This window comes from Vespula vulgaris, chromosome 1, assembly GCF_905475345.1.
Source record: "Vespula vulgaris chromosome 1, iyVesVulg1.1, whole genome shotgun sequence".
Classification (NCBI taxonomy): domain Eukaryota; kingdom Metazoa; phylum Arthropoda; class Insecta; order Hymenoptera; family Vespidae; genus Vespula; species Vespula vulgaris.
In genome coordinates, this window is record NC_066586.1 from 15,035,782 (window position 1) to 15,058,767 (window position 22,986).

A 22,986-nucleotide genomic window follows, 5' to 3' on the forward strand; every position below is an offset into this window, starting at 1 on the left:
CTGAAATACATAAGACTAATTTAATCAAAATTTCTTCTTCGTTAATAACGCTTCAGATAAAAGTTTTTTAAAGTAATTATTGGATTAACGAATATTTTTATCAGTCGTCTTACATCAGTGTTAATAAGCTCAGGTAATATTTCCTCTCCTTTTTGACTCTCACATTCGCTGCTACTGTTATGCTCGGACGTTGGAGACCGAGGTGGTTCCTCCACGTTGTTATCCTCGTCAAGATGTTCAACGTTCTTAATTTCGTTGTCGTTCTTTATTTCGTGGAGCTCTTCGGAAGACGCAACTGTATCTTTCTCTTTGTTTGGCCCAACACGATAGTAATTCCACTCGTCCTCGGAATCCTCGCTATCCGCTACGTTATCCGCCTCGGGTAACAGTGCATGCTGAAGAGCTTCTGCGATAAAAATAAGAACAAATTAACGATTGATACATACTATAATGAGTTTAACTCTCTATAACAACCAATTTGTTTTTTTCGTGTCTATACAAAAATTATTTAATGTATTAATAGTAATATCATATTAATATTATTTTCAATTTTTACTATAATATGAATATATATGTATATTTATGTATTCTAATATATATAAATATCGTATATATTGTAGTAATATATACTAGTATAATTTTTACAGAATATACTTGCGCGCGCGCGCACACACACACACCTCTTTCAATTTTTATAATATTGTTATTAATAATAATATAACAAATACAAGTTGTATTTGCTATACAAAATATAACTAATACTTCAAAAATATTAAAAGCTTCCGATACGAAACAATTTTTTTACGTGATGAAATAAAACAAAGCAAAACAATATATATATATAGTACTTGAAAATTATTTAAAGTTATAAACGGTTAGCCCGAGTAAATCTAAATGATATGTAGAAAGTTTAATCAGAGTTTTTCGTTGCATTACAAAACGTAATATGTATTTCGTAAGAACAGTGATATGCTACGGTAAAGAATCCTACGCTATTTAATGCATGGCTGCACTCGTATGCACGTAATACGCATCTTACCTCGTATAAGAGGATTTATATTTTGCAAGAAGGCACATGAATTGCTATAACACAAAAACTTTACAGACGTCTTAATTAATTAAATCGTTTTGTATTAATTTTTGTAATATTAATTATTATCACTCAAATAATTACATTCTTATCTCGCGATGTACAGATATTTGTTGTAAAAAAAAAAAAAGAAAGGAGAAAAAGAAAGGAAAAAAAATCTTAAACCTAAGTATAATTTTTCGATTAGATCTGAGACTGGACACCTCAACCAGACAGCCAAGACACAGCCACGCCTTATATTCAAAGAAAAATCGAGCAACGACACTGTTTCTCAACTATAAGAGAATCAAAAATTTCTGACAAAAATTATGAATACTCTTTTTCTTTTTTTCTTTGTAATCACTCCGTAGAAGAAATATGAAAATCAAAAGGATATATAGACGTGACATGTTTCGAAAAAATAAAAAAAACAATTATATGTGGATGGACACACACACACACATATACACATTTGATTTTACACATTGTTTCACTATGAGTCATCACTTTTTAATCACAATTATCGAAAGAACTTTAAGTAAGCGAGAAAGAGAGAGAGAAGAGAGAAAGAAATTTTTTATATAAATTCGTGTATTAAATCCATAATTAAATAACAGATCATTATCACCAAAGTATCGTTCGTATAATTAACCTTGAACCGTGGTGAGAACGGAATAAGAGAGTACAGGTCAGTGAATAACGACAAAAAAGAAAAGCAAATTAACAGTCTAGACAGAAATATCTTGATTCATGGCGTTCCTTGGCAGAGAAATGAGAGCAATAAACTATCGATTGGACTTTTAGAAAGGTTGGGGTAGAGACATGGGCACGACCACCTTTTAATAAAATCGTTCTCACACACGGTGTTCACATTGAAGGACGAGAAACAACGAAAATTGATGTTCTAGAAAACGCCGATAATACGAGAGAAAACACGTTTGTAAAACACGATTTAAAAAAAAAAAGAAATATATATATATATATATATAAGAAAAAAGAAAAAAAAGAACACGAAAAAAACGGGGAGAACGAAAAAAAATGGACGATGAAAAATTTGGTATTACTCACAAATTCGAAGAGAATACACAAGGCACAGAAGAGAGAAGGAGAGAGAGAAAAAAAAGAGAAAGAGAGAGAGGATATCACTCCTCAGGAGGAGCGATCAGTAGTGACTAAGAGGAACTACGCCCGCCAAGAGATGCATTATCGATCTAGTCTAGAGCTCCCCTGGTGGACCCCCTTCTCTCTTCGTCCCTGGCACCACCCACCTGTGCACCGTATAGCAACAGTCGCACCTCATCTCCTGTAGGAACGAGCCATGTCCCTGGGATTGATCCTTATCGTTGAGACGCGCAGGGTAAAAGCCTAGCCAAACCTATCGGACATGGCGTTTTTTCCTCTTATCAAATAAATTATTTTTTTTAATCTTTGATAACTCGTAAATGAGATTATGCTTTTTCCCTATTACCGGTATATGTGTGTGTGTGTCATTTTATTTTAAAATTTTAAATATTAAGTCTTTGATTTAAATTGTAATTTAAAAATTTCAGATCTGTCATAGATGTATATTATCACGCACGCACGCACGCACACAGACATACATATACACCGACCACAGATCTAACACGCGTACACATCATAGCCATTTATGTCTATCTAATCTATCTATAAATATAGATTTATCATAGATACTATATACTGTAATATATTATATATAAAATATATACAAAATATACAGTATGTGTTATATATTATATACATAATATACGATATATATATATATATATATATATATATATATACACATGAACGTGTTGAAATAATAGAATTACGTAGAAATAGAAAGCTCTCTGTGGTCCAAACGGAAAAGGAGAATAATGAAAATCCTTTATTTATGGGCACTCCCAATGGCAGCACTAGGCTCGCTTTAATACTCGTCTGGAATATGCTTGGAAACAGGCTTAAGGGATGTTAAAAAAAGGAACCGCCCACGCGAAGAACTCGCTTAACCCGTTCTCTTAATTTCAACTTCTCTATACTACCATCACTACCACTCCACTACTACTACCCACTAGCATCCCTACCACACCATTATTACTATTGCTATCACCACACCACTACCGTCATTGTCACCAACGTGAATTCGTGCTATGAAACATACATACTTTATCTATCCAGTCAAGTTATCTCACTTTTTCCAAGATATGAATGAAATTGTTCTCGAATGAGTTTCAAAGAAGCGACTAATAAAAATGCGGAAGTATATCGAAGGTGTGCACACTCGTGGTTATATATATTCGCTTTCTCTCTTTCTCTTTCTTTGCATATATATATATATATATATATATATATATATATATATATCTTTCTGACATGATGATTTATAGTCGATGCCATTATGGGATACACCAAGAAGCCATAAAATATCGTCGCCTATAAGGCTCTCGTTCCTTTTAACTGGCAACTGGCACGCATCGTTAACTAGATTTTAACGTCTGGCACGTGAGAACAATATACAAAGATCACGTTGATTCATCAGTGTACGTGTGCACATTTTTGTTCTTTTTCTCTCCTTTTTGTTTGTTTATACATCATTAACATCTATTTCCCTTTCTTTCGTACTTTCTTTATTCAGCTAATTGATCATTTAATCGATGCCATAATCACTGCTAAAAAAAATCGTATTATTACGTGTTTATAGAGTTCCTAACTTCGTTTTAACGGGGATCACATATACAAGCCTAAAGTCTAACTTGCTAAATGGGAAATTTCAATATCCACATAAAGAGAAAGAGAGAAAGAGAGAGATAGCAAGAGGAAGAGATAAACTGGCTCGTTCCTTCTCTCTTTCTCTCCCTTTTCTCTTCTCTTTCTTCGTTTGTACGTATGGCAAGAAAGAAAAATATACGAGTTCGTTCCAAAAGGGCCCTTGGCATGTAACGCGCATCTCTGTTCGCCTCTCATTCGGTCCTTTTATTTGACTCCTTTACCATTTCCCCAAGTTCTATGTTCCAGTGCAATGTGTATCGGTCGCATGTGCGGAGAGTGCAAGGGAGAAGAGCTAATTTTAAACTAACATCAAGAGTATAAGAGAAAGATAGAGAGGGAGAGAGAGAGAGAGAGAGACGCTTTAAAGAAAAGGAGAAAGAAATTCCAACTTCATTGGCGTCGATTCGAAAAAATATTTTTCTTTTTTAATTGTTATTAAATTCTAAGGAAAAGCAAATGTCAACTTAATTGACAAAGATTCGAAAAATCACCCTTTTAAGATCCATAATTTCTTATATCCATATTATTTTCCCTTTTTTCTTTCTATTTTTGTTAAATTCCAAACAAAATATAATTGCAATCTCATTGGCGTAGACTCGAAAAGTTATATTTTAAGATAAATCATTTCTTTCGGAATATTTCTAAGAATATCTTTTACATTTGTAATTATTTTTCTTTTAATTTTTGTTCGTTCGTTCCTTCGTTCGTTAATTAAATATCAAGGGAACACATAGAGAAGGAAAGTTTCGATGAAAATCAAAAGATTCGATGTCGGTCAGCAACGGCGTTGTATACGTGGAAAGAGAGTGCATCTAAATTTAGATTGGAGCTCGTCTTCGTGAAATTCCACGAGTACGTCGCACGTAAAAGATCGTAATGACGAAATAAAATGGAATACTTCATTTCGAGACATCCAATCGAACTTTCTCCTTTAACGAAAACGAGAACTCTCTTTCTTTCTTTTTCTCTGAAAAAAGAAAGAAGAAAAAGAAAAATGAAAGAGAAAAAGTCGACGCCAATGCTTTTGGAACTCTCCTGCACGATGGAAGTCCGGTTTCAACCAACAAGAGAGAATACTGACATAACAGAAATTCGTTGAGGCAGCACACGGATGCTTTCTATGGAATATACTAGACCAATGCACAAATGGGATTTGATCGATACGAGAGAATACTCTCCCCTTCCTTACTCTGCTCTCTTTGATGCGTTACATCGAACGTGTATATACATTTAAGAGTTTATTTCGAAAATCTTCTGATCTCTTTAAATGATCTGATTCTATTGAACGAATCGATTAGTAATATAAAAATGTTATCTTATTGACTTTTTAGTATTTTTCTTTTTTTTTTACTGATAATTATCTATATAAATATATAAGCAAATATATATATATATATACACATATAAAATATTGAAAGTTTCAAAGTTATTTATTGAACGAAGAAGAAATAAGAAAAAAGAAGGGGAAAAAAGAGAAAAATTAATTTTCTAATAACACTACGAGTTCTAGGTCAGAAACCTATTGGAAATAATGTCGACGACAACACGAAAGGAACAACATCACGTGATTCCCATGCGAATCAACGAAACGTTACGACCGCTCGCGAGACCCCGATAACAATGATTATGCGAAGACTCTCGAGGAACTAAACTATCGGGTTTGTGCGCGAACAATGCACGTACTGCCATTAACGTTTATCGAAAACGTCTTGCTTTTGCTGTACCACGGACGTAACTTCCGATGTAAAGTAAAAAGAACTTCGTTCAAAAGATAACACACTCACTCACTCACTTACTCATTCTCTCTCTCTCTCTCTCTCTCTCTCTCTCTATATATATATATATATATATATATATCCTTCGTCGAAAACCTAACCTTACTTTTGTTTCCTGTGGAAAAAAAGAAAGAAATTATAACAATTTGTACGAAAAATGAATTTGTGTAAAAGCAATATATTTTCACATATTATTTAAATTTTCGATATAATAAAATAAAAGATATTTAATAAGATATATTCATCATAGTAATTTCGCGTATTGGTTCATTTTACAACATATACATACATACATACATACATATATATATATCGCTTTGATTAATCGCTATCGGAGGAACGTTAATTGCCGATAATAAATTTCATTGGCGTTAGGAATAGGACAGGACGAAGTGCAAGCAGCAAGTCGTCGGCTTGCAATGCACAGAAGAACGTGTGGTGCTATTGAAAAACAAGATCATCTCTCTCTCACTCTCACTCTTTCTATCCTTTATCCTCTATCTCATTCTCCCTCTTAACTTTTAACAAATGAAACAACTTATGGTTGCGTGAGACACGTTTCAAACCGAATTACAATTTTCTTCCTTTCTTTCTTTCTTTCTTTCATTCTTTCTTTCTTTTGTCTCATCTCTTCTCTTTATTCAATTTTTATCTTTTCGAAGATACTACGAGAGACTAATAAGAATAAAAAGATATAGATAAAAACATTTCGATAATGTAACTTCTTAGTTCTACTTACAATCGACCCGAAACGGCATGTATACGACATACGTGAAATAATATAAGAAACATATATATATATGTATGTATGTACGTATGCATGTATATATGTATAAGAATGTTGAAAAGTGAAAAACCGCTGAGATAAAAGGGTGCTTAAGGAATCCGTGAGAAAGAGAAGAGTCGACGGAGTCCGAGAATAGCAAAGACGATGTTAAAAATAGAATATATGTACTCGAAGTAGTTCACTGATACGGCGCGAATCGCGTGCAAGACTGCCGGAGGTTCGATCATTCGACCGGTGCGCGCTCCTCTCTTCTACGATGGGGTGGTGTTCCATTCGTATCGAGAGAGCGAGAGAGAGAGAGAGAGAGAGAGAGAGAGAGAAAATCACGCGCCGAGAATAGACATCGTAACCTTGAAGGAGCGTGCATACGAAACGAGGAACCTTCTTCAAATTATTCCTTCTCGCTTCTTCTCAAAAATTTGCATTTTGAGTCACGATGGTAGACAAATATATATTCTTTGAAAACTATCGACGCTTATTGGTCGTTGAAATTCGATTACATTTTACGAGAGAGAAAAAATAATATATATATATATGTGTGTGTAAATAAATAAAAAAAAAATGTATCGTTATTATTTAAGTTTTTACTACTGACGTTAATGATTTGAAGTCACGCGTTAAGGTATATTTTTAAGGAAGATATTTTTCTTCCTTCTTTTATTATTTCTTTTTTTTCCGATTATATTTTATGAAATATAAAAAAACAGAACATATTCGATTATTTTCTACGTGTTTCGTTGTCGTCGACGTTAACGATTTTGAGTCACGTTATAAGGTGTAGGGAGAGTTACGCTTTGAAAAAGAGGACGCTGATTGATAGTTGAGATTCGATTAGTCTTTATGAATTACGAAGGGAAAAAGAGATATATTCGGTTATTATACGCTTCGTTATTGTCGACGTTAACGGTTTCGAGTCACGTGATAAGGTGATAGGATGATATGTTCCTTTTTAAACGATAGAAACTGATTGACAGAGCTGACTTCGTTATAATTCTGAGTCGTTATAATTCGACTACTTTCTCTGAAAAAGAAAAGAAAAAAAAAAGAAAAAAAAAAGAAAAGAAAAATAACAGAAAAGAAAAACAAAATTTCTTTGGTTATTAGACAAGATTTCGTTATTGTCGGATGTTAACGATCTTAATACGATAATGTAAAAGCGATTAAATACGTTTGATTATATAAATAAGAATGTGTTTTTGTGTCGTGCCAAGATCGTTTGGACAACGGTATCTGTTAAGTAACAAGACAGAGAGAGAGACGCTTTAACGGAACACACGAAGAGTGAGATAGCGAGTTTGTCGATAGCGTCGTTCGTACATGAAAGATGCATAATAATGCGATAATTCGTTTAGGATAGACGAAGTAAGTCAATGCATATCGACGAAAGTCGACGACATACACATACCACGTACATGTATATGTGTATATATTCGATATATAATATATATATATCAATTAGTTTCTCCTCTATTCCACCATCATTTGACTGCGCGCGCACTGTCGATCAGTCGTCGATGACCAAACGACGAAAGACCATTGCCTCTTCCTAAAAAAAAAGAAAAAAAAAGAAAAAAAACTCGAGGCCGACCAAACTCAACGACCTGAATTTATCAGTAACGTAATATTTGATCTCAGTGGTGGAATTTATGAACGGAGAGATGCGATCGCCACGGGCCCCTCGAAGGCTAAATTCGTCAGTGCCTGATCCCTCCCAAAAAGTTACTTGTAGTGCGGCGCGACAGACGCGTGCATTCGATTCAATGTACACCTGGATGGGTCTGTCTCTTTTTACACGATATTTTTTGTACACGATTTACATTTACACGATTTTTTCTTTTCTTTTCTTTTTTCTCTCATTCACTTTTTTACTCTTTACTTTCTTTTACGTCTTTTCTCATTACACGTTTTACTTTACTTTTACATGCAAAAAAAAAAGATGCATACTAATTAGTTCGCAAAAAATGTCAAGAATCGTGTAGATTTTTTAAACATATACATATATATAATGTTTAATCATTATGTTTTTTAAACCATGTAAAAAAAAAAAAACTCAGGTGCAGTTTACTGGTGCAGTTTCGCGGTGACTAAAATGAGTACGCGTGCTTATATGTTCCCTTGATTATCTACGTACGTACATACGCACGTATGCATAACCACTAGAGAAGAGAGAGAGAGAGAGAGAGAGAGAGAGAGAGAGAGAGAGAGAGAGAAACATACAGGCATGGATAGTCCGAAGCTTTCGAGTCTCTCTATAAATACACGCGTGCATACACGAAAGAAAGAGAGAGCGACAAGGCGATGTGTAAGTCGTATGACGTATATAATACACGCGACGAACGTGCACCAACTGCTGTAAGATTATTATTAAGTCTATTAGAAACTATATGAAAATGGTAGATAATTTCTTTGTTATTCTCTTTCTTTTCACTTGTATCTTTCCATCTACAAACTTTAATTTACCAATCGACGATTATTTTTATTTTATTTATTTATTTATTTATTTGTTAAATAATAATAATAAAAAAGAAAGAAAGAAAGAAAAAAAAAATACAGAAGAAATCTTTTTGCGATACGAAAAGACTTGTGGGGAAAAATTAATCGTTCAAAAAATATCGATCACCTTATTTGTTTGTTTGAATATTAATCGTTCTAAAAACATCGATCAAAAGTTGTGTACTATTTATTTTATGATTCGACAAGAAGAAGGAAAAGAAGAGAAGACGAAAAAGAAGAAGAAAAAGGAGAAGACGGAAACAGCGTTGTATTTCTTCGTCGAATACAGAAAATAAAAATAATCGTCCCTTTCATACGCTTCTAAGAATCCGTACATGATTTTGTGGTTAGGACCGTCGATCCGATTATTATGATTGTTACGAAGAATTTCTCGCTTGATCGCCTCGTTGCCATACCAAATCTCATATACGTATATCTCGTTCTAAATATCCGTTTCTTTCAAATGCATCATAATAACAGATAAAACACACAAGTAGAAGAATAAATAAGCAGCTACTTTTGGAACGTATGAATCATATTAGGAATTGCACACGTATAATGATTCATTTACTCGCGTATATATTTAAGTTATATTTACATTTGACATAGTAAGCAAGAGTTTCTAAGCACTTGAGAGTTAGATGCTATCAAGAAAAAGCAAAAAGAAAACGATAGAAGGACGATAAGCTTATATCGAAAATCTTAAAACGCGATTTACGAGTGCAACACGTTTTTGAGATTATTTTTATATAATACTCACATTTCTTTCTTAAATGCAATATTGCGTATTATAAGATACTGTCATGATTGGCAACGTCGCCCGTCGTTTCCTGTCTCTCTCTCTCTTTCTCTTTTTTTCTCTCTTCGTGCGAACGCTACAGTTTACACGATATTACGAAAAAAAATAGAAATTCAAGACAATCTCCAAAGATAATGTAAGAGAAAAAAGAAAATTCTCTTTAGCCATACCATAAAACACATTGTTAAACATCCTTTAGGTTAATGTATTTTAAAGAATACGGTCTACCACTGTCAATATTATAAAAAAAAAATAAATTAATTAATAATAACAATGACGATAATATTAATGATAATGATAATAGTAATAATGAACTTACATCGTCACAAGTCAAATGTGAGAATTATCAAAATTTAAGTTTAAAAAAAAAGTTAGCTAGAGGTACTTAACGCACGCACACAGACACACACAAATAAAGGCATCACACATTAAAGTAGATATGTGACATCACATATTCAAGGCTAGTAATAGTGAAGTCACATTGTGCTTAGCTGCTACGTGCCAGCACGCGTCTATGAAAAGCTTTCATTGTACATTTCGTCGAACGGATTTCACGCGTGTCGAGGAAATATAACACGAATAATACGATAAGTTCCTGCTTTTTCCGATAGGAAATATCAACGAAAGCCTAAACGAAAGATAAAATATTATGAGCGCTCGCGTGGGAATACGATGAAGTAAAGTGATGGACCAATGAGCGTCGCGTATCAATATTTCATCAATTTGAATACCGGCATCTTTTTAGTAACTTGTTTTTATTAATTTATAATAATTAAAGAACAAAAAAGAAAATCAAAAAAAGTTTTACCAACGTATCAAAAGATTATCTGGTCAAAATTTTTTTGAAAACAATGGTAAAATCTAAGGACGTTTAAATTCGGCAAATTACAGATCGCGGTGGGGGAAAAACAAGGGAACTTCGAATTATTTATTTTCAAGTTATCGTTTAATTTTTTATTTAATGTACCGGATGTGGGTCTTTCTTTTTTCGCTTTTCTTTAACGCTTTATATATTAATCAATAATAATAATAATAATAATAATAATAAAGTAAAAAGAAAGAAAGGGACAATGAACTACTTGGGTCATCGTAAAAGATATATATATATATATATATATATATATATATATATATTATTTTACGACATGCGGCGATGTTCGTGCGATAACGCGACGAAAAAAGAAAAAAGAATATTCTAACGCATTATGACTATATATATATATATATATACACTTACACAGTCGTAGCCATCACAGGGGAAAAAAAAAAAAAAAAGAAAAATCACACGAGATAATTTGGACCAGTCGAGAATTAAATTTACGCGCTTACTTACTTCAGAGAAAACGCGAGCCCTGTGGCTCTACCCCCCCCCCCCGCCCCTCTGCGCTTCTTTCATCCTATGCATACGGTTACAAAGCGTGCGTCGCTTTTCTTTTTTTTTATCTCTCTCTCTCTCTCTCTCTTTAATCCTTCCATTATCTCTCTTTTTCTCTCCCTCTCTCTCTCTCTCTCTCTCTCTCGTGGTATACCGAGCGTGACGAAGACGAAGAAAAGGGAAGCGAAGAAAAAAAAGGAGAAAAAAAGGAAAGAAAGAAAGAAAGAAAGAAAAAATAAAAGAAACGTTGAAAAGACGTTACGATCTTGGCATCGTAGGGAAGTGCTACGCCTATGTAGACGGGGCGAGTCACGAGGAGAGGAAGAGAGAAAGAAAGAGAGAAAGAGAAAGAGAAAGAGAAGGGAAAGAGAAAGAGAGACAAAAAAGAGAAATACGAAGTTACGAGTCCTACGAGTAAAAGACATAGAATAAAAAAAAATATAAATAATCTAATTCCGTAAGAGAAGGATGTTTCTCGCGAGCACCTGTCACACGCGATCGAACATTCTCGAGAGACCGGTTGCGGAGGTGGTGATCGAGAATTTCTTGGTAAAGGAAAGACAGAGAGTGTGGGATTAAACGTACGAGCTTTTTCTGTCTTTCTCGAACAACGACGACGACACAACGACGACAACGATAACGACGACGACGGAGACGATGACGAAGAGGACGACGACGACGACGACGACGACGACAACTCGCCGGCCGGCATCCGTTCCAAATTTAAATTTGCAGGCTAGCTTTGAGAGTATGGTGGACGTGTTTCCAACGTACCTTTACCGAACGCTCTTCCTCTCTCTCTCTCCCTCTCACTCCTTTTCCTTCTTTCTTTCTTTCTTTCTCTTTCTCTCTATCTCTCTCTCTCTCTCTCCTTTTCTTCAGCACAGAAAAAATGGATAGTATAATTTTCGACGAAGGATGCTTCGAAAAATACTCACAAATCTTATTTATCCTTTTGTTTTATCACGATTTTAAAAGGCACTAGTCTAAGACGACGACGACGACAAAGACGACGACAATAACGACAACGACGACGACGACGACGACGACGATAACAACGACGACGACGACGACGACGACGATGACAACACAACAGTTGAAAGACGTTCGCGATAATACAGTTTTACGATGATACTTCGACGCGAATACGATACTTTTCAAAAATACCAACGTGAGGAAGACTTTGAAAGAAGATGCACATTTGCCAGAGCGTAAGGGCTTCGAAGAGACCAACTGCCGGAATCCCCCTTCTTACTCTGCCTAAACCGTCGCGCACCAGTCGCGCCACCGATTCTCATTGGTCCTGACCTCCCGGCACGACGACCAATCACGTTACTTCTCTCTCTCGTTTGCTCGGCGCGCGCATTACGACGCGCCGAATTCGATCGGGATCCTTCGTAACATCGCTGTGCGCTCTTTCACGTCGTCGATTTTTTTTATCGATTTAACAACCTCGGAACCGATTTAACACTTTTCGTCTATTTCGTTTAAATGAGTCGTGGATCACGAAGAAAAATTTTAAGCTTCAGATTATACACATGTATGTATCTATTAAAAATGTTTAACTATATCATGAATATTAAAATTATAATTGAAATGAAATAATAATGAAAATGATAATGATATATATATATATATAAATAAATGATAATTATGTAATCAAATTGTATATGATGAATATAAATAAACAAATAAATAAATTTATTTAAATCGATTAAAATATTATGGTAATCGAATGAAAGAATTATCGAAGCAATGCGGTACGAATGGACTCTAGTAGTCGGTATGCACGAGCTAGCGTCAAATTCAGGCCAAGATTCCTGACCGAGTATACGAGACATCACCGGTATTTCTACTACTCCACCAACAGTCTCGTAACGAGAAAATTAACGGGAACGTTAACAGCGATTTAGAATCTTAATAAACAATTGCAATGTTACCCCGAAATTGATAATATGGAGTCATAAAGTATATGTATATACGATAAAATAATACGAATCAGTCGGTAACAACGAAATCTTCAATTTTCAAGACGAGTTTTCAACGAAGTGCTATTTCGATGTTTGCACGAAAGAAAGAAAGAAAAAAAAAAGAAATAGTACAAGGAATCGATATGACGTTACATTTTTTTTTTTTTCGAAAAAGTGCGGAAATTGGAATCGTACGATTGGAAAAAAATCGATTGGACGAAACTGAACAACGAATAATTGCAACGACAGAGTTTCACCGTGTAGCAAAGTGGTTAGGTTAGAGAGTAATTAAAAGCGAATATCCGTTTGTGGTTGTGATGCATCGAGTAACTAGCGGTTAGAGGAAAAAGAAAGAATGAGAAAGAGGAAAAGAAAAAGATAGAGGTAAAGATAAAGATAGAAAAAGAGAGAGAAAGAAAGAGAGAGAGAGAGAAATATGGGGAAAAAGAAGAAGGTATTCACGGTGTAGAAGAGAGAAGGCCGTAGGAGTTTGGTCTGATTCGCGAACCGGCGTACGACAATCAGTGCAGGAAGTGCAGTGACTGGCACAAGGTGGTGAAAGTCAAAGGTACAGGCGGAAAGTGGGCCGAGAGTGTGCTTCGTGAAATATAAAGGAACGATCGTAAGAGTTTGGACGTAATGCGTTTTGGTGTATAACATGTTTATATGGGAAGTAGGACGATGTATCGACCTACGGACGGAGCCATGATTATCTAAGAAATAAATAAAAATTCAAAATAAGAAAAAATAGGAAATTAAAAAGAATTAAGAAAAGGAAAAAGAAACGAAAACTCTAAACTAAAATATTAAGGGATAATAAAGGTTTTGTATGGGAGACGAAACTTTGTGTGATTACACGTACGTATTGTAGATGTCAGCCTGAGCCGTGTTTAAAAGAGAGTAAAAAGAGCGGGTAGTTTGAATATAGGAATGAAGAATCGTTCTTTTCGAACGACTACGAGGACGACGACATGGCGGGCGTGTCGAGAAAGAGACAGACAGAGAGAAAGAGAGAGAGAGAAAGAGAGACACTCGTTCTAGCGTTTCTAAAATAAGTACGACCCTCTTTCCAGTAGTCACTCTTTCTCTCTCTCTCTCTCTCTCTCTCTCTCTCTCTCTCTCTCTCTCTCTCTCTCTATCTTTCTTCGCATCGAAATAGCATCGAAAAGCATAAAATTTGTTCTTTTTAAGCGTGCAGCACTGCGTCTCTTACTCGAGCTTGCCGAGACGGTGAAAGAAAAAGAAGAAGAAAAAGAAGAGGTATGCCTAACACGAACGCACGAAACAATTTGAAATAATGACCGAGACGAAAGTCGTCTATATAGAAACGTAACGGATACACAAACGAAAGGGTGGCTAATGAGCCGTCGATGTGAATTTTTCCAGCGAGATATCTTTGGTAAATACGAAGATGTACAAGATTTTTATCGCTCGGTACGACAAGATTAATTTAATCGTTAATCGTTAATCGAAACTATGAAACGTATAAATTTTCATAAACTGTGACGAAAAGAATTCCATCGGTGCACACAGACAATAGATACTCCGATAATATCTATCTATTCTCAAAATATATATAGTCGCGCGTGGTTTCACGACAGTAAACTTATTTTCGAATTTTATAGTATCCTCCCGTGATTAACGAGCACAATATCCTTATGACGGATTATATACCTAAGTTTAATGTTCTCATGCCAAGTCCAAACAGCTCGAGCGTTGTTAATAGTTGTTGCCTTCGTTCGATTCTAAAATGCATACTTTATCATAAACCTTATTTACGTCCGCTCGTATAATTTAGAATTAATCGTGTAATAAAAAAAAAAACAAAAACAAATATACAATATCGTATAATATAATGGAATCTTAAAGGTATAAGGAGAATAAGGGTTTGGAATATTTTTGCAACAACTGTAGTCAAATTTACATTAGAGGATAAAAACGGTAGAGTAAAGAAAGAGAAAGTACGGAAAAAGAAGAGAAGATATAGAATAATAATGCTTACTTATGTCGTTGTTGGCCGGCGAGTCGTCGTCGTCGAGGGTTGTTTCGAGGGTTTCGTTGAGGGCTGCATTCTCTTCTTGGAAATTGTTCTCATCACACTTAGGCATATTTTTTCCCTCTAGAAATATTCCATCCGAGAGATTGGCAGCAATAGCAGGAACATTGTCGAGTAATGGATTTTCATGAACATTGTCCAAATTGTCCAGGTTGTCCGCGTTGTCCACGTCATCGACAGCATCGACGTCTGTCTCAGGTCCAAGATCCTCGTAAATATAATCCGCGGCATCATTCTCTTCGTGTTTTCCGTCAGCACCACCACCGGTTATCTCATCGTGAAAACCACCGTCGTCCATTGCCGTTTCTTCCGATCCATTAGCGTGCCTCTCTTCTTGATCGTTGTCATAAGGTTGCTGATGTTGCTGTTGGTATTGCTTCATCTGCTTGAAGAACATGCCATCGCTGAGATCCTTCTGTACGTATGGATTGTTCACGGCCATGTTTTTCATCGATTTCACGACGAGAACAGAATTGGCGTCGCTCGACCTCGCTACTATATCACTTGGTGCCGTTAAGAAGACCACGATCGCTGTAATGTTGTCCAAAGAGCCAGCGTGTTTGGCTGCTTTTATCAAGCTCGTTACGGCGTAATTTGGATCGTCTGAAAGAGAAAAAAACGAAAATAATAAAAAAGAAAAAAAAAAATGAAAAAAAAGAAAGAAAAACAAATATCGTTGATAAGACTTAATATTTTAAATAGTCTTTCGATTCGTTGACTTATCATTAACAGGCGTTGTTATTTATATCGTTTCGTTGCGATCACGTCTATTACGGAATACTATTGCCTCGATAACGGTGAATCATGCTTTTCTCGAAACCACGATTACGTAAATCTTAAGTTTATCGATGTCGGATTAGTAACGGGCTATTATTCTCGTAATGAGACGAAATGAAAATTGCCTCGATATATATCGATATAATTTGACATTGACTAAAAACGAGAAAAAATAATTCAAAACCATTGAATATATCAAAAAAAAAAAAAAAAAAAAAAAAAAAAAAAAAAACAACAAAAATAAGTCATAAGACTCCAATTTATCGTAAGATTTATATAACTCAATCGTTCTAGCGAATCACGTGACTCGCACGCACGGAACGTTATCCTTCCCTCCTTAGAACCCCGTCGATTAGAAACGATCAGGGAGGTCCAAGATATTTTTTAACATAGCTACACGTTTTACGACAGACTGTGACCTACGGGTGACTGCCTCTTCTCAGTGAAGCAGAAAACGTTCGTACTCGTTCGGTTTTCCGGGACGAGAGAGAGAGAGAGAGAGAGAGAGAGAGAGAGACTCGATGAGTGCTTGACAAAATTCGAGGGGTGGAAAAAATATTTTCCCCCGTAATCCGCACCCCGACGACGTGCGGCCCTGATTTCAGGTGCATTGACCCACGCTGCACTCTTCGTATCGACGCCTGCGTACACGTTCTGTCTCTCTTTTCTCTCTCTCTCTCTTTATTCCATCTCCTTCATCCGTATTCCCTCTCCCTCTTCCTCCCTCTCTCTCTCTCTCTTCTCTCTCTTACTCTCTCATTCTATCTCTGTATCTTTCTGTCTCTCTTATTCTATCTCGGTATCTCTCTTTCTCTCTTTCTCTATCTCTGTATCTTTCTGTCTATTCCTCTTTCTCTCTCTCTCTCTCTCTCTCTCTCTCTCTCTCTTTCGTTTCTACACACCTCGCTTTCCATCTGCTTTTCCACTCTCTCGCTCACGCTCCAGTGACTTTATTACGTTGGAGAAGCATCCGTCTCTCTTTAGCTCCCATCAGATATTAATTCCCGTGACTTTCAGACGGGTTTTCGCAAGGGCGCCGCGCATCGACCACCATCCTCCATTTTTTTTCTGTTCTTTTTCATTTTCCCCCCCTTCTTTTTTCAACTTCCTCTGTATCTACCACCCTCCCTACCCTTCTTTTTCTTCGATCCGATACCCAGACGATTTCATTCGCAGAAACGTTCGTTTTCAAGCAAACCTATCCTCCTCTGCCAACCCTTTCTACATTACACCACACCACACACCACACCACCCTAACCCATCATAGCTGCAACTACCACCACTATCACACTCTTCTACAATAGATGAAAAATATGAAAATCTTGAATAGACCGGGGTTCAACGATGTGGTTTTTAAAAGGAAACGAAACTCGACGTGCTTGTATTTTTAACGTTAAGTTGTAGTCTGGTAAAATTTCTGATCATTCCCGTTTATCTTTTTTATTCCTTTTCTCTTTTCTCTTTTTTGTTTATTCCTCGGTAAATTTATTTTAACTAATATAGTTACACGTTTCGATGTTCGGCTTCGTTTCTTTGAAATATTTTTCTCTTTCATAAAGTACTGCTTTTTTTTTCTTTCCTTTATTTGTTTTAGAAAGATATTTAGAAAGTTTATTTTAAGGAAGACGAATTTTTTTTCTCTCATTTTTTGTCTTATTTTTTCCGCTCTCTCTCTCTTTCTCTTTTTTTCTCTCTCATTGTCTTTGAACATTTACTTTAATTTTTCCTTGGCATAATTATCTGAATTACTGGCACGATTCTTTTTTTTTAGAATCTGAGTCATAGTCATAATCGTACCAATCGCATCAGCTTCCTTATATTCTGGAAGAAAGTGTTACAAATGTTTTAGCGAGGTAATGAAAGAATGGGCGTGTACGATCATCTCACGAATTAGAGTAATGTTAGACATTACGAGGACAGAATACTAATGAATTCCGAATTTATACGCGTTAACATCGTTTATACGATCCAATCGTGATCTAACGCAATTGTTTATAGAATATTATTAACCATTTAAGGTTATCAGGATAAAATTTTATCCCATATGAATTTTGTATAAATTCTGACAATCGATAATGATACATCGTTATTATAAAATTTAATTCCCCATATGAATTTCGTTGGAATACAAGTTACAAAATTTAATGACTATTATTTTGAAATATTTTTTCGAACTATCAGTAGTGATATAAAGTTAAAGCTTGCTTGGATTGATGTTTGTCATGATACCTTTTAAGGATTAATATGAGAGACGATTTAAAAAAGATCTCCCCAATTCTAAAAATATCGTTCTAGACGAATGAATTATTCTTATGAATGAAAGTCTAGAATAATGTTGATAACGTTACTGTCTTTTGGCATAATGCCATCCATCCATCGAAAAGAAAAGCTCATAACGGATTCAGATGAGATAGTTAGAACGATGAATTCAACGAATGCGATAAACTGTCGTCGTAAACGATTAGATCGAAATAAAATCTCGGTGGGTCCAGGGTCGAGTCGGTGGTGCGACAGCATAGTAATTTATTGCACCCCTAATAACATCAACGTTCTTTTACGGGCTAATTCTGTCCACGCGTACACACACACACACACACACACACACCGAAGCGAATTTCTACATTCCTCTTCTGCATAATTTCTTTCTTTTTTTTTTTTAAGAAAGTCCTAACATTCGCAAATACGAGGGTGCGTTAAAAAAGATAATAATAATAAGAAAAAAAAAGTAACAAAAAAAAAGAAAAGAAAATAAAAAACCGTAAAATACGTCTCTGATGTCATCGATCTACTTTCGAGTTTAAAATATGGAAAGGAAATGTGAAACTTATGTGCTTTATGTTAAAAATATTTCAACGTTATAGCGTTTGAGAGAAAATAGAATATATTTTCATTTTGTAAGAAATGTGGGGGAGGGGAGGGTGGTGGAAGAGGAAAAAGAAAAATGTGGAAAAATAGTCGAGTAGATTCGTTAACGACTACTCGACGTACACGAACGCGCACGCGTAAGTACTTATGCACGTCTCTCTCATTATTTTCGATCAATAATATAAGAAACGATAAGTTTCGTGGAGGAGAGTGTTGGTGAACGACCATAAATGATTTCTCGCCGAGAAATCCTTTCTCATGACTCACGTGGCCCGATCTGACAACACGTTTCCTCGAGCTACAAGGCATGCTTTCACGGGGCTTGCTTTCGTTAAAAATAAGTCGCCATTTTTGGGAGTCGACGAAGGACTTTTATCGACAGTCGCAATATCAAAGAAACGTGATTCGTATAATGATGATTACGACGTAACGAACGAACGAATCGATCAATCGAACGTTCGAGAAATTTCGATCATATTCGAGATATAAACGAATACACATTAAGAGTGTAACACGTAATTTTATTAAATCAACGTGATTAGATGTTAAAGGTAGACTATCCTATTAAATGTTTTAAAGATAGAACGTTTTAAGAAGGAGAAAGAGAGATCGAGATTACAACTTGAACGTGAGCATCCTAAGTTCGTGAGAGTTTCACGTAAAAGGAAAGAACAATTTTCGATGGATTCAAGAAATAGAGTTAATTATGCTAATCGATTTGAGTACTCGACGAGAGTTCTGTGATTAACAGCCTACGCTCGTCTTATGTATATATATATATAGGTGTACATCTTTATTCCTATATTCATAAGGGACATTTATGTTTCAAAAAGAGAACAATTCAAACAAATTTCCTATTCAAGAAAGATAGTCTTATTCGGCGAACAATGATTATCCAGTCTCTAGTCTCTAGACACTCTCTCTCTTTCTCTCCAATTTTAATTTCTCTTTTCACTCTTCTACGAGGACGATCTTACGAGATAGATATCGAAACTCGTTCGTCTTGAAAACGTCCTCGATAGTATTCTTCACGAAGCGGAACACGTCTTCTCTCTCTCTCTGTTTGTCTGTCCTTCTCTCTCTGTTCGTCTTTTTACGAGAGGATCGTAGCTTGATTCGGATCATAGCCGAGAAACCGCTGCTCCACAACGCAACTTGCGCTCTTTACGATGGAGTTTAAATTACACGGAAATATTGGATTACGTGGCAACCGCGATATTACGGCAGAGGGTAGACAATAAAGGAGGAGAGGTGCATTTAAAAAGCACTCTCTTGGGGGAGTACTAGACGATATGTATACTCTTCTTGCTCGTCCTCGGTCTACCAAGTCCCTGAATACACATATATGTACACTTAACACACACATACATACATATATATATATATATATATATATATATATATTACATGTGTATGTATGCACACGATATATCTATATACATATATACGTCCAATCTTGAATTTGTAACATTTGCAAAACTTGGAATTTCATTAAATCGAAAGACCATACACATATATGTACACTATATATATATGTATATATGTATATATATACATGTATTATATTTACATATATATGTTAAATCTTCTATTTGCTCCACATTCGTAAAAGTAAATTTGTTCTAAATCGTAAGAAGCGTGTAAAAATATAATGCACGGCCCGTTTTATCGATCCACTTTAACGTGCTATACGAGGGGTTGTTGAACACCCTTACGTTGGCAGGACACGTGACAACTCTCGAAACTTCTCTTCCGCTAGTCTTCCACGAGTAAACCAATCGCGAAAACTAAAAACTAGTTTCGTATAGCCGATAATCATTTATCTACTTACAATATATAACTCGACCGAGTTACGTTCCTGTAAATGCAATGCATTCGTTTTTTGACGGCAGAGACTGCAGTTTTTCGGTTACGTCATTTACATTTTTTTCTTTTTTTTTTCTTTTTTACTTCGTAACGAGTCTTAATCCGTGTACGTGACGTCATTCCAAATTCCCGTAATTCTCTCAGAGATATTTATTTATTTAATATTCAACTCGACGCGAATGCGTGCAACGTGGAAATGGAAAAATTTAACGACGTCAAGCACTCGTTAAAAGAAAATGTTGGAGTCTAACGTTAAAGTGTCTGCCGTCGCCATGCTGACTCACTCTCGTGATTCATAAAACCCATTATACCAGCAAGTTCGAATAAACCGGTGATCGACACATCGAGGGCGCGTTCACGCGCGTCGAACTAATTCTAAGCTCGATGGCTCGATGCATCTAACCACCTTACTCTTCTCTCCTTCTCTCTTTCTCTCTTTCTCTCTCGTTACGTCGTGTTCCGTATAACTGTATGAATTATGCAGATAGCTCGCGCATAAATCAAGTCCCATCCGCGGAACGATCGTTGAACTGTTCGTCGGCCCTGACCGGCTCTTTTCTTCTTCTTCTTCTTCTTCTTCTTCTTACTTTTCTTCTTATTCTTATTTTTCTTCTTCTTCTTATTCTTCTTTTTCTCCGCTACGGATACTTAGATGCGATTTTTATACCGCAACATCTCTATGGAAATACTCGGTACTCGATTCCCCTCATTTTTCTTTTCTTTCGTTTTATTTTTGTTTTTGTTTCCTTTTTTATCTTTTTTATAGGACTGGTACTACGTTATACAGATGTATTGGATATCGAAAGAAATGAATCGACAGAGAGGATTTCACGAAAACAATGGATCAGTTTCTCCTAATTTTTTTATCGACGATTAGATCAAATAAAACTCAGCTCATCGTGACGTTCCGTTTTTAGCCACGCCTATCTGCAGATTAATCGTGTTTTATGATAACGTTAAATGCAATTAAGCGCCGCACCTATAGTTTCCATGCTCCGTAGCTTATATATGTATACACATATGCGTGCATGTGTGTGTGTTTGTGTGTGTGTGTGTGTATTTACAGTGAGTTACCGACCGAGGTAAATTCGCGGACAATTTGTATGTTCCTTTCGCTCTTCCTGTTTCTTTTAATACTGTTAGACGAATTAACACGATCTTTATATATTAAATACATTATGTATAAGATTGAATATATTTACGATCGAACGAGAAGCTAAAAATATATATATGTATGTAACAAAGTATAAAACGGTGTTAACAAAATGTTAACGTAATGAACGATATGTTTAATACTTTGTAGTTATATTTAAGATGAGAACTACGAGATTCAGGATTTAAAGGTCTGCGCGTATCAAAGATACGTTCTTCAATAGTTTCGATTCGATGATAAAACATTCGTCAATTGTTCGACTACACGCACACTCGCGTGGGAAATCCGATTAAAATATGAAAAATTTTAAAAAATTCGAGATTGTTTTTATATTCATTTTATGAATACATGCGTGTGTGTGTATGCGTATAGATATGTATATATATAAGTTATTAAATAAAAAGTAGAAAAGGAAAAAAGAAGAAGAAGAAGAACAAGAATTAGAGAAATGATTGGGAGGATGTCGACTCACTTTTCCGGGAAGGGGTGGGAGTAAGGCTGTAAAAAAAATGAGTCTCCTCCGCCGGTAGGACGTGTTGTGTCACAATAAAACACTAATCGGTTCACCTAAGCCGGTCGAGAAGTGGTCGTCGTCGTAGGCCAGGTAAAATCTCGCGGCGTAAAGAAGAGCGGGCTCGCGCAGACTCGTAGGAGTCTGGCGCGCGCGTTCGTAAAGACGATCGCGATGTATAATGGACTCTGGATAGGTAAATAATATTTCTTTTCAACGTGACGACGAAACGAAACGAAGCGTAACAGTACGAAACGAAATCAGACGAAATTAGACGAATCAAGACGTGAGATTTCTTTCGTTAACTGATCAAAAGAGAGAGAATTTAAGAGAAAGAAAAATGCACGTTAAAAGTTCGCGTTAATAATATAGGAACTTTTTAGTTAATCCGTCCTCTCTCGTCGTACTTCTCGTACTCGTTACTCGTGTACTCTCGTACTCGTGTGTTGCGCCGGGCGTGGCGTGTCGCGACCGACTGCGGAGCGTTCCCTTGCCGCCGGATGTCGCCACCACCGAGCGAGACCGAGGGAACGCCGAAGCGAAGCGTAACGCACCGACGATGAGTCACGCCACCCTCGCTCGCCGCCGCTCCGGAGGAGAACGCCGGAGCAACCTCATTGGCTAGCGCTCACCCTCGCCGAGCGATATCATTGGTCGACGACCCTTTCCTTCTTCAACTACGAAGGACTTACGAGGAGAACTTCGTTCTCGCTACCCCCAA

The 22,986-nt window shown here is 36.0% G+C and overlaps 1 protein-coding gene and 1 long non-coding RNA gene across 3 annotated transcripts in view; one reads left to right on the forward strand and one right to left on the reverse strand.

The window, feature by feature from the left end:
* The window catches only part of LOC127072609 (serine-rich adhesin for platelets-like), a 59,434-nt gene that overhangs the window by 7,252 nt on the left and 29,196 nt on the right, over window positions 1–22,986 (reverse strand). Inside the window, exons 8-9 of the mRNA XM_051013142.1 lie at window positions 15,040–15,696; window positions 114–406 (exon numbers count right to left, since the gene is read on the reverse strand). Coding sequence (XP_050869099.1) covers window positions 114–406; window positions 15,040–15,696 — 950 coding nt within the window. The remainder of the gene's footprint in view (window positions 1–113; window positions 407–15,039; window positions 15,697–22,986) is intronic.
* Window positions 12,873–22,066, forward strand: LOC127072903 (uncharacterized). Of its 2 annotated transcripts, XR_007785608.1 has the most exons (3): window positions 12,878–13,421; window positions 14,229–14,436; window positions 21,368–22,066. It is a non-coding gene; the product is annotated as an uncharacterized LOC127072903 (long non-coding RNA). The 2 variants fall into 2 exon arrangements; XR_007785607.1 differs by lacking the exon at window positions 21,368–22,066 and having other exon boundaries at window positions 12,873–13,421; window positions 14,229–16,114.